Genomic DNA, 16,278 nt, shown 5'->3' with positions numbered 1-16,278 from the left:
TTCAAGTCATCCCCGACTCATGGCAACCCTATGGATGAGACATCTCCAAGATCCCATGTCGTCTACTGCTCTGCAAATTCATTCCTGTGATACACTTTAATAGTTTATCCATCTAGCATGTTTAAATGGCTTTTGCTTGTGTGCCTCCCTGAGGTCCTCTGATACATTCATATATTTTAATTCATAAAAGAAACCAGTCCTTCCCAACTTTCCCATTATGGCTGGGGATAATGGGAGCCCTATAGCAGCACATCTGCAGAGCACCTGGTTGGGATGGCAAAGAGTCTGTGCTAGAGATATCACTATTTGGGAAACTGCATGAAATCTGCCTCTCTGGGAAGGAAACCCAGTGCAATGCGGCCAAGTCCTGCAGTATTTACGTTGCCAACGCGTCAAGCAAATTTTCCAGATTCTGACATTCCTGAAGCAAGCCGAGAAAGAGAGAAAATCAAGACTAAAGTGAAGAAGGGCCTCCCCGCTTACACTGATTTAATTGCTCCAATTAATCAACAACAGCTTTGGTTCTCAATAGTAAAATGTGCCTCCAGATTAATAAAACAGGCACAAAATGGGCACAAAACACTTAAGTGAGGTTGGCCCCCCGTTATGCAAGAAAGGAAATAGAAAGAAAATGGAAAGAAGGGGTTTCATGCCGGGCAGCGGTTCCTTTTTCAGGGTGAAGCTGATACTCTTTGCCTCTGCCAATAAAAAGCCAACAGCAACTGAAGCTGGCATCGCTCAGGTGAAATCAATGGCATGGCTACCTGAATTACTCTTGAGTTCCAGTATAAAAGTGCATCATCAACAACATCATTAGAAAATTCTCTTCCTGTCCCCGACATTAGAAATTAATGCTTTCCATTCGTATTTACCTTTGTAATCCAACACTCAAACCACTACAATACGCTGGCTCCTTACTTTATAGGTCTTTAACAATGAATTTTAAATTAGGTTACATTAATTTATGCTGGATGATTTTAATGTGTCTCTGTTTATGTGTTTTAGCAGTGTTTAAGCCATTTTATGTGTTTTTATTGATGTTGTACCATTTGTTATATGTTGCGCTTGCCAAGGTTCGAGGCGGGCAAGAAATAATAATAATAATAATTATTATTATTATTATTAAGAGATAGTAGAGATCTTTAAACAGAGGTTGAAGGGCTATTACTCAAGAGTACTTTAGCATGATCTTTGCAGTTTTTTCTAACTCCATGGTTCTCTTTCGTGAACTACAGCTGTAATATAACTTAATTATGCTTCTATAATTGCAAAGTTAGTTCACTGATATCTAGCTGTTCATAAAGAGAGACTTTCAAACTGTAGCCTGCCCCATTGCAAGGGCTGCTAATGTACAATGCGCAAGGCAGATGTGACGTGGCAGCTCCTGCCGATTGGAAACATATCCTGGGTTTGCTTGGAAGAGGCTTTGGCAAGTCAAGAAGGCCAGCTCAAACACAATGATGGGGTGGAAGGAGGCCCTGCTCTCACTTTCAGAGCTGGGAGAATTTAACATATCTATTTATAAATTTCCTCAGACGCTTTTCTGCAATGTGTTCACGATGAGGCAAAATGGTCCAAGTCGTAAAAATAAATGAATCCAATAAGGCAAGTGTTAAACAAAGGGCCGGCAGTTACTGAGAATCCTGAACAGACAAGGATCTTTGTAGTTCAGGACTGAGTCTCCAAAAATTTCTCTGTGCAGAAAATCACATTTCTGCATAGAAAAGCCATTCTCTCTACACAAACTGCGCTCCCTGCAAATGGTCCTTGAGGGATGTGCAAGTTTTGAGGATTTTTTGTGCAGGAGAAAAATGCTAAAATATTTCTTTCTTGCCTATGAGATTGATATATATGAAGACTGACATCCCTGCAGCATGCACACAGAGACATATAAATAATTTCCCAGTGAGAACAGCAAGTCTGCTGTATCCTTCCAAGGACCCTGAGTGCATCTCTGTTGGAAATTATATAAAGAAAATGCTCTGAAAGGTACTTTGAGGACTCTGGTAAGACAGATCCAAGCTTTTGAGATGTGTCTTCTTGCCATGTGAGATGAGTCAGGGTTGTGAGGATGTATTCTATCTCAAGGGAGCAGCTACTTTTAGCTTAGGGAAGAGGGACAATCTGGTCTGGGGTCTGCCTATTTTGTGACGACCAACACACCAACAAAATGGATTTCAACACTTTATTAAAAGAGGAGGGAAAGGGTTGGGGGGAGCTGGCCTCCTGCACATGCATGCTCCTGCTTTTCTCGACGGTCCTGCAGAGAGCATGATGCGAGTAACTTAGGACGACTCAGGAAAAGCTCACATTGAGGACTTGAGTGGACTTTAGAGTGAGAAACTTGTGCCAAAAGCAAGCTGGCTGGTTTAACACTTTGCCTACCATTGTCTTGATTGCAATGCAGGGTCCTTAAGAAAATCTTTCCCCTGGAGAAGGAGGTCAGGCGATGAGCCCAAAACTGTTGGGGTCCCAGGACTGATGGCCAATGGAACCAGTGCCCAGTTGGTGGGTGCAAGCAAGCAAGGGCGCTAATTCCACGACGCGCCATCCGACTCATTCATCCTAACTACCGTGGGCACGGAGAACTGGAAAACAGCCCTGTCTGCCCCATCTTGGGCAAGTACCCAGGTGTATATGGGTTGATGTGCACACACTGCTGCCCCTCGGCAGGTAAACCTATCTGCCACCGTGATTCACCTATTGACTTTTATGGTGAAAATGAAAATCCATACAAGTCACAGAGTTACTGTCTTCTGGCGACAGCCAGATGGGAGGTGTGATTAAGGTCAGGCTCCACAGCAGCTTCAGGGTTTCATGTTGCTCAGGCGGATATCCCGTTCGATCTCAAACTGCCGGTGGTCAACCCTTTCCAGAAAAGCTTTCCTCTCCAAGTACCTGCAGGAGAAAGGAGGCAGGACATCACTTGCAAGCAGAGCCAGCTGGGAATCAAAGTTTGGAACCAGTAGGAGAAATCTTAAAAAGGTATGCCATCCACTTTTGCTTTGGGGTCCCTCTGCTTAGCTATCAGGTACCTTTCACTAAGGGACCTTGTTGTCCTAAGGGGCCAGCAAATCCTCACCCACCCACATGCAAATCCTTCTATACAGGTGAAGACTGGGATGGGAAGCAGCATCAGGTGGAGCCCAATCCTCCTCCAGACCTTTTCAACATAACCCAAATTGCTCAGCTAATTATGACCTATAAATAATTTTGAAATAATGAAGCCAGATGCATTTTTAATGGACCCTTGCACTGCCTCTTCATTGTGCCCTTGGTGGGGTGCCATGCAACACCCACAAGGCCTTCAATAACCATCCTGTGCTCCCTTGACCCACTAACATCCCAAGAGCTCTCACAAGGTCTGCCCTACTTGATGCCAGACTCACAGTGCCAAAACCTAAGAGAGCATTTCTCATGGGTCTCATCCTACATATAATGCCACAATGAGATACAGCTATACAACCCATGGGGGTGCAGTTCCATCCTCCGCCAACCTTCATTTGCAAAAGGAGGCCAGGCCAGAACAAAATACAGTCCTGGTCCCAGAAATTAGCTGTCTAACTCACAGTTTGTGCACACAAACTGGTCCCTGGGACTTGCAGTGCCAGAAAGTGGCTGTCTGCTTCACGCCATTAGAAAAGATTGAGAAGCCACAATTTCTGGCCTCTCCTGGACCTTTGAGTACCAACCCTGAAATAAAAATCCCTAAAATGATAAATGGTGCCCTCTCCAAAGTCTCTGTAAAAAGGAATGATTTCCTCTCTAAATATAATGTCATGCACCCAGGCTTTTTTTTTTTGCCAAAAAGTTTCTGTTTTCCCTCAAAATAGGAAGTGATCCTCTGACTGAGAATGTGTGACTTGCCCAAGTCACTTAGTGGGTTTCTATGGCCGAGCTGGGATTTGAATCCTGGTCTCTAGAGAACTGACCATCCACGTTGCTTCTAGAAAAGGATGTTTTAGGTAAAATAAATGGAGAGGGAAGAGGGATGGAGGGCATTGGAGAAGGTCTATGGGACTTGGGAGGGCCACAGTGGGAGTCTGTGACCTGTGGGCCAAACATCCCCATCCGGGTTTTACTGACAAGACTTCAGAAAAGGTGAGAAGCACCAAATGCAAGGTCCCCTGGGAGCGGTCCTGCCTCTTACCCTTCTTTTCCTCGGTTATGGATGGCCAGTTCTTCAGAGATGCCTTCCTGTTCTTTGAAGCTTTCCCAGTCCAGCTTGGATTTCTCCAGCGTGCTCATCTTCTGCTTCTTTGCGCCGATCTTCCCCAGGAGGTTGTTAAGGCCGCTGGGCCGCTTCACCCTGCCAGAAAAGAATGCACATTTCAAGGATGGTAAGTTGACAGGCCTCCCCTGGGAAATAATCCTTCTTCAGATTCTGTCATCTATGAAGGACTCTGTCCACAGCTGAAATTTTCACAGGTTAGGCCAAGCCCTCCTAGTCACAACAACTGCTACAAGATAGCAGTTAAGAGAATGAGCTGCGATCCAACTACCAGCGCAACATGTGAGTTTGCGGAAAGATATTCCGACTGATGCCCCAACATGGTAACGAACGACATGCAAATAATTCTTACAGAACTCTTTTCTTTGCTAAGCTGGAAGCACATTCATGTTACTATATTGTTTGATTGTTAAATACTGCTAGTGGTTTTGATAAAACCTTAATAAAAATAAATTAAGAGAATTAGAGAATGATCTGTGAACCATGAACCTATATGTGTTGTGTAACTTTCCTTTCATCTCTGAAAAATATAGAGTGGGAGGGATATAAATATTTTAATAAAAACAAGCAAATAAATAATAAAAAACAAAATGCAAAGTTTCAATTGCCCCAGTTCTAGCATCATGTTGCTGATGTGCTAGTTTTGAGCTCCAAGGAGGAGAGTCTTAAGAAAAAGATGAAATACTTGGCTTTTGAGAGGTCTGAAAGCCAAGTCTCTCCAGTCACCAAGTGCCGTTCCTTGGCTCTCACCAAAACAGAACTGCCCAGTGCTTGCCAAACGTCGCTGGGCTTTTTCATGCCAATTCCTCTGGCACCAGTGGTCTTACAATGAAGCAGAACCCTGGGAAAGAACCATCAGCGCTGCCATTTGCACAGTGGGAAATCTCGCCCCTTAAGCGATAACAGATGGGAGGCTGAAAATCAATCATGAAAGATGAGGAAATGCAGATGCAAAGTTGCAGGACCCACCAGCAGCAAAGCCTCCGGCTCGGCCATTTATTTGCATTCCTGGAATAACTTCTTCTCTGCCAATCCTGGGCCGTTCTGAGACGCTGGGAAGGAAATGACTTGCATTCTAGGGCAGGTTGGGGAAGGCGGGAGAGAGGCCAGTTTATACCCAAAGTTCAGGATCCTTCAGTGGAAAACAATGACTCACCAAGAGAAACTTTCCAGCCCTTTCCTTTTCCAAGCTTCAGCCCTTAAATCAGGATTTCCAGGTGTTCAAACCCTCTCCCTTTATTCCTTGGCCGTTTGTGAATCTAGTACGAAGCTTGGAAAACAATCCAGAGCCACGTCTTGTGTTCAAATGACCAGATGTCTGACATTTTTAGAAGGTCTCCTTTTAACTCCAAAGCAACCCAGGCTAGTAGTTCTTGGCGCGCTTTCAATTCCCAACTTTTTCTAGCCTATGAAATAAGTCAGGCTAAGAACCAGTCCAAAACTTGTCAAAACATGTGTCTTCGACTATCGCTTCATCAGCGCATTTGAGGAAGCAGACTGATATCAACGAAAGCTCATGATAAAATATAAATCTGCTGGTCTTAAAAAGTCACGTGGCAAAGCATGTGGCAAGATAGGGATGATATTATGCCCTGCCTTTCCCCCAAAACTGGGACTCAAGGTGGCTTACCAACAAAGATGAATACATTAGTTTAAAACACACAAGGCCAGATCTCCCAGAACTGTATCCTATTCTAAATACTCCCCCCAAATGGCATAAAGAACCAGGGCAAAGTCTCAGGAGCAAAGACAGGATGGTTTTTGACAGAATGAGCCCCTTTTCCGTATAAGCAGCAAGGAAACGTCACTGTTGAAGCATTTGCTCTCTTCCATTTATGTTTAATGCACCCACGTATGCTTTCACAATTGTGGAGTCTCTTTCTGAGTACATGAAATAGGAAGTGACCCAGACTCACAGTGTAAACTCTTTTCGTTCTTTCCAATAAGTCACTAAAGTGATTTAAGGCACTAGCCAGGAGACAGCTATGTAAAGCATGCTTCAGTGGTGTGCTTGGCTGTTCTAGACCAGTGGAGAATATCATCAGGGCTTCTTGGAATCAAGAAAGCAACAGAGCACCAGTGGCCAAATGTTCTGAAAATTAGTATTTCAAGGGAGTAAGGGATACCTTCGCCTTGGCACTCTGCTCTCTGTTCCTATCCCAGGGGTTTCTTAGCAAGATCTTTTCAGAGGGGGTTTGCCTTCCTCTGAGGCTGAGAAAGTGTGACCTGTGGGTTTTCATGGTCAAGTGGGGATTCAAACCCTGGTCTCCCACTGTCCTAGCCCAACACTCAAACATGCATAAGATGGCTGTAGCCCTCGACTATGGGAAGCCAGTGGTAAATTTCAGCGATAAGACAGTTCAAAATTAAATATCTGTGTGTGTGTGTGTTTCAGTGCTTGCACACTCTTGCCTGCTGTCTCTCCGACAATCTGGACTTTCCTTCATCAGCCTCCTTCCTGATGATGGACCAGCTTTGCTCACCTCCCAGGGTCCCTCTTCAAAACACCTTGTCTGTCCCCATCCATTAGTTTCAAAGAAGCAGCTGCTCTGCCTTTACCATAAAATAGAAAACTGACAATTCAACAAAAGTGACAGTTTGGCTTGCCCTACTTAGCACAGCGAATAAGAAGACCCAGAAATCTAATATGCAATTCTTGTTACTGCCATGAATTTACTGGCTGGTCTTAGGAAAACTGCACATTTCCCCTCAAGTATGAACCCCACTGTAATGTGGGAATAATACTGACTTACCTTATAAGGTTGTTATAAGGCAGAGGTGGGAATTGTGTGACTTTCTAAAGCTGCTTATTTATATGTATTTAATTACCCCCCCCCCTTAGACCAAATGGGACTCAAGGCGGCTCATGAATTCAAACAAGGTACAGAAATTAAAGACAGTCCATGTGGTATGGTGGTTTGAGTGTAGGGCTATGACTCTGGAGACCAGAGTCTGATTCTCTACTTGTCCATGAAAATATGATGGGTGACCTTAGGCAAGTCATGGTCCCAGAAAACCCAATGATGGATTTGCCTTAAGGTTACCGTAGGCCAGAAGCAACTTGAAGGCACACAACAACTACATGAATTGAAAGTCTAATAATAATAAAAAGTTTAAAAAACAAAGTATTAAGACTCAAGCAGACTTATCAAGGGCAATGTGGTCTTTCAGAGTCTGCTCAACTGCACCTCCCATAGTCCTAGCAACCATAGCCAGTGGTGAGGAACACTGGGAGCTACATTCCAACAACATCCAGAGGACTACACCAGCCACATTCCTGCTATAAGGATTGCTCAACTAGGAATGAGAAGGCAGTAACCCACTGGTAAAAGCCCATCCAAAATGATCAAGGGACAGGAGACAGTCTGCTGTGAGGATGGTTTTAATATCTGGGGCTGTTAAATTCATGAAGAAACCAAGTTAGCATGATACAGAAATAGAAAATTGCCCATGATGTGGAGAAGGTAGACAGGGAGATGCTTGCCCCCGCCGCCCCAAATAATGCTAAAATGAGGTCAGAACAGATAAAAGGGAATGCTGCTTCACATAGCGAACAATTACACTCTGGAATTTACTGCCACAAGGTATCTCAATGTCTGCTGACTTCAGATATCAAGAGATCCAAAATGAGATTGAATACCTTTGTGGCTACCAGTCAGAATGGTTATACAGTTATCCCTCTGTATCCATGGATTTTTTATCCACAGCATCAAGCATCTACATCTTGGGAAATATTTTTAAAATATACGATTTCCAAAAAAGCAAACCTTGATTTGGCCATTTTATATAAGTCCCCAGCCAGGGATGCCTTGATGGGAAAATGGCCTGATCTTCCCACCCATGATTTCAGGATTCTGGGGAAAAAATGCTAAGCCTCGAGTGGGACTTGTGTTGATCCCTTTCCACAGAAACCAAGGGAGTCAGCACAGCATCCCAGAAAGAGCTCCCTAGATTTTGCCAAATGGAAAATGCACCTTATCTGGAAAAATGAGTTTAGTAAATGTCAAGGGGTCCCAAGAAGCCCTTTCTCAGGGATCCATGGTGAGCACAGTGACCATTTCCAGCTTCTCCCTTGCCATCCTCTCCCAGACAGCTGCTGCTTGAGGCACTTGGCTTTTACAATTGGAGTGAGAAACGTAACACTCAATGCTTGGTTTTTTCCCTGAAAGATCTGGGAGGCTGGAGGAGAACGCTGCTTTGTTGTGTCTAGTGAAGCGCTCCAGCTTGGACTTGAACTGGCAGGTTTACTGGCTCCAACTCTTGGCATTGCCAGCGTTGGCCTTTCAAATGCTCTGCTTGGGCACAGCCAGAACCGGCAAATTTCCCAAATATCTTTTTCATGGATCTCTTCACAGCTTCAGGGCAAAGCGCCTGAAGCTGCAGGAGCTGCATTTGGTTCCAAGGCACATTTTTGGAGTTTGCCTTTTGGACAGGGAAGCCCTTTGCAGCTGTGCTCCACAAAATACAGAGCAGCTTAATGAAGGACAGATGCCCCCTGCTTTCTCCCCGAGGCTTGGACAAACCAGACATCTCCTGCAAATTGTGATGCCTTGGCTAGGATTTGGTGAGGCATCAGGGTCACAAAGCAGATTTTGGAATATTTGTATCTACTCAGTGAGATACCTTGGGAGATGGGACCCAAGCCTAAACATGAAATTCATTTATGTTTTGTATACACCCGACACACATAGCCTGAAGGTAGTTTTATACATAATATTATTAATAATTTTGTGCATGAAACAAAGTTTGTGTACAATGAACTATTAGAAAGCAAAGGTGTCACTATCTCAGCCACCTATGTGGATTATTATGGAGTATTTTGGAATTCTGGATAAGGAATACTCAACCTTTATCCTTCCTAAACTGTAGGACCCATTTTAGGTAATGCTTAATCAAAACTGAACAGCGCACCCCACTATTACTCTCCTAAATCTAAACAACTATATACCCGAAATGCACCAATCTAGGTTTCATTTAGCAGCAACTCAGACTGCTGGCAGGCAGTTTTTGAGAAGTGCTGCCTTTTCCATAAGGAAGAGATTTTGACACTAGATGTAGCTTCCTGAGAAATGATACTCGTATCTTGTTAAGAGCCTGAGGGCAACACACTAAATAATTCATTTGAAAACTAATTCTATGCAACCGATCATATAACCTGGCTGCGTTATTGTAGGGCTGATCCAGCGTGCTGTCAGACACGCAGAGCCATGAGCCAGCTCTTGCCTGACAAAAGAGTTTGCAAATGGTTGTTAAATCGGTAAACGGCATGACATCACCTGGGCAGCAATTGCTTCCATGCTTTTGCAGCCTAGAGTGGTCCAGCACCCTCTGGCGTCCAGCATTAGCAACACAAACTATTCACACAACATCCACAGCATCTATGTCTTGACAAAGTAGGGATGCAAAGACTATTTGAAATAAAACATTTGAAAAACATGTTGCATCCCTAAGAAAGAATTGCATCCCTAAGGGAAAAAGATTCCACAGACTGAAGGTCCATCATTCTGACCATATCTACAAAAGACAGCATCTGATGATTGCAAATGAGTGCAAAATCAAATCTGGAGTCAGAGAAAAGCCTGGAAGAGGATACTGTACTGTCACAATCCTGCTGAGGTGACTTGGTTGGCTTATGAATTCTGATTAATTCACATTTTAGCAAGATTCTTGAATGTTCTGGATAGACCACAATGTTTACTGAAGTTAGAAGTCAACAGTGTGATGCGGCAGCTAAAAAGGCCAATGCAATTTTAGGCTGCATCAATAAAAGTATAGTGTCTAGATCAAGAGAAGTAATAGTGCCACTGTATTCTGCTTTGGTCAGGCCCCACCTAGAATATTGTGTCCAGTTCTGGGCGCCACAATTCAGAAAGGACATTGAGAAACTGGAGCGTGTCCAAAGGAGGGCGACAAAAATGGTGAAGGGTCTGGAAACCATGTCCTATGAGGAACGACTTAGGGAGCTGGGGATGTTTAGCCTGGAGAAGAGAAGGTTAAGAGGTGATATGATAGCCCTGTTTAAATATTTGAAGGGATGTCATATTGAGGAGGGAACAAGCTTGTTTTCTTCTGCTCCAGAGAACAGAACCCCGAACAATGGATGCAAGCTACAGGAAAAGAGATGCCACCTCAACATTAGGAGGAACTTCCTGACAGTAAGGGCTGTTCGACAGTGGAATGCACTCCCTCGGAGGGTGATAGAGTCTCTTTCCTTGGAGGTCTTTAAACAGAGGCTGGATGGCCATCTGTCAGGGATGCTTTGATTTGGATTTCCTGCATGGCAGGGGGTTGGACTGGATGGCCCTAGTGGTCTCTTCCAACTCTATGATTCTATGATTCTAGAAGGTTACCCTGAGCAAAAGGCCAATCTGTCTATCCCTCAGTTGCTAGAATAAATGCATTTTGCAATGGATGGTTCTTCCTACTTAATGATTTACCCCACTTAAGGCTGTGACCTGTCCTCCAGTCCATATCTGGACAAAAAAAAAAAAAAAAAGGGGGGGGGAACTATGATGAAACAACCCAAAGCTGAACTTTACTGTTGGCCAATTTATACTAACTTGTGTAGCACCAAGAAGCCAGAGAGGTCATAAACTCAGAGCTGTCATTTTGGAGAACATCAACAGGAGTGGGAAAGAACAAACCACTGTTAGCGGCAAGTGACTCTTTAATAAGCCATAATGAAATTGCTGCTGGAGCTATTTTCTCATAGCTTTCGCAGCAATTAGCCTACTGAATTTAGGTTACAAAGGCTGGGAAATCTACAGTGAAAAATAGAACCTTTGTTCCCAAAGTGGTGCCATTACATGGAGGCTGATGCGGCTTGAAGGGTGGAAACAATCAAGCGTGCTAGGATTATGCAAGGCTCTGGCCTGGCCTGGGGACAGATGGTACTTGCCCAGAAAGGAACTGAATTCTCTCCCCTTAAACCCAGCATCTGACTGCACCTCACCCAAGTATAAGCAAGGAATGCATCACAAATTATAGCAACAAATCCACAATACTAGTGCTATCTCGGTGTGAAATGAAAGCAAAAATCAGGGGCAAAATCTCAACTACAGTACTTATAATAAAATAGTCATATATCTTGTGTGTATGTGTATATATTTGTATGTGTGTATATATATATAGAAGGGCAAGAACATGATTATTCAATCAGTACATTTCAGCCCCCCTATGGAGTCTGCCAAAGGCCTCATTGTAAGGTGATGGTACAATGTAGTAGGCTGTGACGTGTGGCACTGCTCATCCCTTGATACTGATATAATTAGCTTTACATGAGAGAACATGCACACTGCTGCCAAAGAGACTCTGCCGTGGACAACTCTGGCTAAAGTATCTGATCCATGAAGCGAGTAGTACTACCTCACATGGAGATAATTTGCAGAGGTCTCCCTTTGGGAAGGGTAGAGGATGTGTTGTTGAGTTATTGGGACTGTCCTCAGCCAAACTCGAGGGCAACAAGGTCCAGCGCAATATGCTGATGGGAGATGAAGCATGCCACAAGCCTTGCCTTGTGAGCCAAGTACAAGGGCTACCTTTGGATTTTCTCTCCTCTCTGATGGGACTCTGTTACAGATGAAGTGTAGATAGCCACAATAATGGAGGGGGGGAACCCAGAAACTGACTGTGTATAGGCTGGCCATTGCCAGAAATTCTAATTGACCAAGACTGTGGTGGGGAGAGAAGAGAAATTCTCAGGCAGACAACAGATACAAGGGAGGTTCATGCTGAGACTGGCAGGAGCTTACCCAGAAACGGTAGGATGAATTGCTGGGCCAACTGCCTTCTGCTCTCTCAGGAAAAGCTGGGCTTCTTTTGACTCGGCATCAACCTCCTTCGTGACCCTTCCAATACAAGAGGAGAAAAGTGACACATTAAAGCAGGAATGCTCACAGGTTGCAGAAACCAAAAAGGGTGACACTAGAAGTAACCAGGCACTGACTTGTGAGAGCCAGAGTGGTGTGGCAGGTAAATGTGTGGGGCTATGACTGCAGAAGCATGGGTTCGGATTCCTGCTAAGCCATGAATCTCACAGGCGTTGGCCCTGAGTACTTGCTCTAACTCAACAAGGTAGTTGCATTTCTTGCTTAAGTAGGCCACATTAACCTTTCCTTGAAAACAACCAAGGAAGTAGAGTCCACAACATCCCTTTGGGAGGAGGGAAAGGGAATTTCATATATTTTATCCTGTTACTGGTCTTTCATTTAGGAAGTGTGGGTTAATGCTTAACCCAAATCTGCCTTCCTGTTATTTAAGCCAGTTACTTCCTGTAGTATTCTTGGGGGAATCTGGTGAACAATGATTCTTTCCCTTCCAAAACATCTGAATGAAAAGAGTCAACATTCTCCTCCCTGTGGCCTCTCCACCAAGACAAAGAAGCACATTTCCTTCAAGCTTCTCCCTTCTAAAACTTGCTCTCAAGCATGCAAATCTTTCTCTAACCATCCTCCAGTTAGTCAATCTCTTTTTAAAACTGATTATCATTTCAGTAGAACTTATTAAACTTGGAAATGGGGTTCCTGTTAGGAAAACAGAAATGGCTCTTCGTATCATTGCTAAAGGTGACCGGTTGGTGTTGAGCTCTTTGGTAGGAAGATATCGAAGGGTTCCTCTGTGCTACACCATTATAGCCCTCTGATACAACTTGAATTGCCATAGTGCCATCCTATATAGTATTAGGATTCGCCTACTATTTTGAATTCTTTACTGGAATTCAATATTTAATATTGCCTCACCAAACTACAAGTGCCATCATTCCACAGAATGCAGCCATGGTAGTAGTTAAATAAAGTCCCATCAAAGTGATATAATTGTGTAGTGTGAAAAAACCCAAACTTTTGGGATACAGTTCTCTCTGTCCGAAGAGAGTCACTTGGCCTCTCCCTTCTCAGCCTTTTGATACCAAATAGTGCTTGAAGAATGTGTAGCTGCTTGCCCTGTCTTGATGCTATTTTTCTTTTTGTCTTATTAAGACTTAAATCTTACCCACGTGAAAATTGCTAAATCTTCTTAAAAGCCACGAGGCCACTATTATAGGACAGAACAGCAGGACGTAAATGTTTGGCTAAATGAAATTGCCCTTACTTTTCAGGCATGTTTTTGGCAAATAGCTAAATGCAATGGCAAGTGTCTGTACACAGCAAGCGCTCCCCGATCCCTTGCCATAGAAACAACAAGCCAAACTCACCTCACCTCTTCACCTGCAAAGTCAAACACTTTGGTGATGGCCACTTTGCTCTTCTCCGGCTCCTTTGTTATCTCCTGAGCCTCACAGGAGCTCTTCTTCTCTGCCACCTAAAATTAGAACAGGATGAAGAAATAAAAGCATTTTTAAATACCAGAAGCAGCTCTGGCTGTCTTTAGCATTTATTACAATTTAGGCATATCTAATGACAATAGTCTTTGCATATTACCATCCATCTACTTACAGATTTGCTATGTTTGCCTAAATAGCCCTGACCAAAGAGCACCTAACAGTCCTGTTCGGTTCTTGCAAACTCAGGGCAGCTCTGGCTTACTTGACAGAATCAATCCCCTCTAATGCAGTCTTCCTCTTTTCCAACTGCCTTCAATTTCACCAAGCATCATAGGGTGCATCTACACTGTAGAAATAATGCAGTTTGACACCACTTGAATTGCCATGGTTCCATCCTACCAAACCCTGGGCTCATAGTTTGATGAAGTATCAGCGCTCTTTGGCAGAGAAGGCTCAAGACCTTGTAGAATTACAAATTCCAGGATTCCACAGGATGGAGCTATGACACTTAAAGTAGTGTCAAACTGCATTAATTCTATGCACCCATTGCTTTTTCCAGTTGGTTGTGTCATCTCATAGTATGCCCAACCTCCTTACAAATGCCACATTCATAACACTGGATTTCCCTATCCCATCCTCCTTATGCACCGAAAAGTCTAGTCTGGAATGCAAGTGTTACAGCACAAGAAATATCATATCCCCATGTTATGAATTATATTATACTGTTTTCTATCGATGTACATGAAACAGAACCAAATAGAGTAGACCCATTCAATCCATTGTTGAATGGTAAGTCAAGACCTAGGTAAATTTAATATATTAAATCGATCTGCTCCAGTCAGGACTGCCTTTTTGTACACTGTCCCAATGGCAGAATTTGAACCACACTGGTTTGTACCTTGTCTTTCTGTGTGCAAGATGCCTGACCTGTGGAAGCCGCTTTGGGTTTGTGCCCCACATCACTGAGAAAGCTGGCCCACAAATCCTCCTCCTTCTTCCTCTTTTCATGTTCGATCAGCTGTGTATCATGGCTCTCTTCTGCTTCGCCATCCTCACTCTCACTCTTGCCGTCCTTCGAAGACTCTCCTCCGTCTGGTTCTAAGAGGAGGCCACCTCTCTTCTTCCTTTGTCTGACGCCAAAAGAAATGAACACATTAGAAGTCAGGCAGTGGCTACTGCTTACTTCAATATCCAAAGAGACAGCCATGTTAGTTAAAAAGATCAGGGGAATCCAGTAACACCTTGGAGACTGACTGGGAGGAACAAGCGTCTAATACAAGGCTTTGGGGACTCCAGTCCACTTCTTTCAAGTTAGTCTCAAAGGTGCTACTGGAGCCCACCAAATTTTTCCAGCATGGATCTTTTAGCATCTGCAATAATGTACTATACATATTCAACATCATGTATAAGTCGAGGGCAGGGTTTAGGGCCAAAATTATGGATTTCGATGTGACCCATGAATACGTCGAGGGTAAGACTTAGGGGCTTGTCACAAAGGATTTGAAGGATGAAGCAAAGGAAATACACTCATCCCCTCCATGTTTGTGGCTTTGATATTTGCGGCTTTGATTATTCACAGATTTTATTAACATGTTCTCTCTAGGCATCTCTAGGTCCTCCAGTGCAACTCTATGGTCAACTTGAACTAAAAGTTGCTCTGAAAGAGCTAGAGATTCTTAGAGAGAACACTCTAATAGGCCTTCATAGCTCCTCCAGCGCAATTTCTGTGGTCAGTGTATGTTGGATGTTGACCACAGAGTTGCCCTGGAGGACCTAGAGATCCCTAGAGAGGCGTTCTCTCAGGTAAAAACACAGTGCTTTTGTTATTTCCACATTCAGGGGGGCCCTGTGCCCCTAGCCCTGGCAAATACGGAGGGACAAGTGTCCCTTGCTGGACCCAAGGGAACTATCACCTACCGACAGGCGTCCCCCTTGGGACCCTTCTTGCGTTTATCTCCGGACGACAGCTTCTCCTCCTTGGCCTCCTCTTCTTCCTTCACCAATTCGCTCACATCATCCTCGCTGTACTCTTCCTCCCCTGAATCAAGACAGCTTTGGTTTATCAAGAGAAGCCATCTTGTCCCAAAGCAACGCTATTTATAATGACATCACATATTATATATTATCATCATCATCATCATCATCATGAATAATGGCTAGTTTTGGGATTTTATAATACAATATGTCTAGCAATTGTAGTGATATTAGTAATAACAATAATAACAATGGCTACTTCTAATGGAGACTTATTGCTGCAAGCAGAAACCCAGCCCCTCAGGCAACCCTTTCCCTGCCTTGCTAGCTTTCTACCAGCGGGGAGTTGGATTTGCATATTCCCCGCCCACTCAAGGGTCACGTGACGGGCGCCCCGCGTTGCCCGGATGTAGGCGCCGCTCCCGGCCCAAAGAGAGCCGGAGGCCTAGCAGAAAGAGAAGCCTTCCTAGCCGTTCTTTCCTGGCGGCGAAGGAAGAATGGCCCTGTCCGCTCTCCGTAGGGAGAGGCGGCTCACCCGAAGGAAGGTAGTCCTCGTCCTCCTCCGAAGAATATTCCTCCGAGTCCGACATGGCGCTTTACAGAGGAGGCAGCAACCGGAAGTCCCGCCCCCGCAAGCGTCCGGTCTCTCCCTTCCTCGGCGGAAGTCCCGCCCCTGCCATAGGGAAGTTGACCATAGAGGGGGGGTCATATTAGATGCGCCCACTTCTTACGAACTGCGCATGCGCGGCCCATGAGGTGATTTAATTCTTCGCGCCTGGGGCCGTTTCCATTCGTATCCTTGTTCTTTATGTTT

At 44.3% G+C, this 16,278-nt stretch overlaps 1 protein-coding gene across 1 annotated transcript; it reads right to left on the bottom strand.

The window, feature by feature from the left end:
• Positions 1-2,171: 2,171 nt before the first annotated feature.
• On the bottom strand, positions 2,172-16,106 carry CFDP1 (chromatin remodeling protein CFDP1). Its single transcript, XM_089539604.1, has 7 exons — positions 16,000-16,106; positions 15,408-15,528; positions 14,389-14,620; positions 13,422-13,528; positions 11,983-12,078; positions 4,151-4,309; positions 2,172-2,898 (listed from the first exon to the last, which is right to left on the bottom strand). Exons 1-7 carry the CDS (start codon positions 16,052-16,054, stop codon positions 2,808-2,810), a joined length of 861 nt encoding a protein of 286 aa, XP_089395730.1. The 5' UTR covers positions 16,055-16,106; the 3' UTR covers positions 2,172-2,807.
• Positions 16,107-16,278: the final 172 nt, after the last annotated feature.

Source organism: Sceloporus occidentalis, unplaced genomic scaffold (assembly GCF_023333645.1).
Source record: "Sceloporus occidentalis isolate IW3139 unplaced genomic scaffold, rSceOcc1.0.p SCAF_10, whole genome shotgun sequence".
In the NCBI taxonomy this organism is placed as follows: domain Eukaryota; kingdom Metazoa; phylum Chordata; class Lepidosauria; order Squamata; family Phrynosomatidae; genus Sceloporus; species Sceloporus occidentalis.
The sequence above is the reverse complement of the archived record's forward strand: the minus strand, read 5'-3'. Positions and strand labels throughout refer to the sequence as shown.

Bases quoted from the DNA above. Each gene is read 5' to 3' on its own strand.
- CFDP1 (XM_089539604.1), bottom strand. From the start codon at position 16,054: ATGTCGGACTCGGAGGAATATTCTTCGGAGGAGGACGAGGACTACCTT. The intron at 13,529-14,388 runs GTACAAACCAGT...TTCTAATTTTAG, and splicing joins CTTGCACACAGAAAGACAAG to GTGGCAGAGAAGAAGAGCTC. The intron at 12,079-13,421 runs GTGAGTTTGGCT...TTGTATTGGAAG, and splicing joins TTTGCAGGTGAAGAGGTGAG to GGTCACGAAGGAGGTTGATG.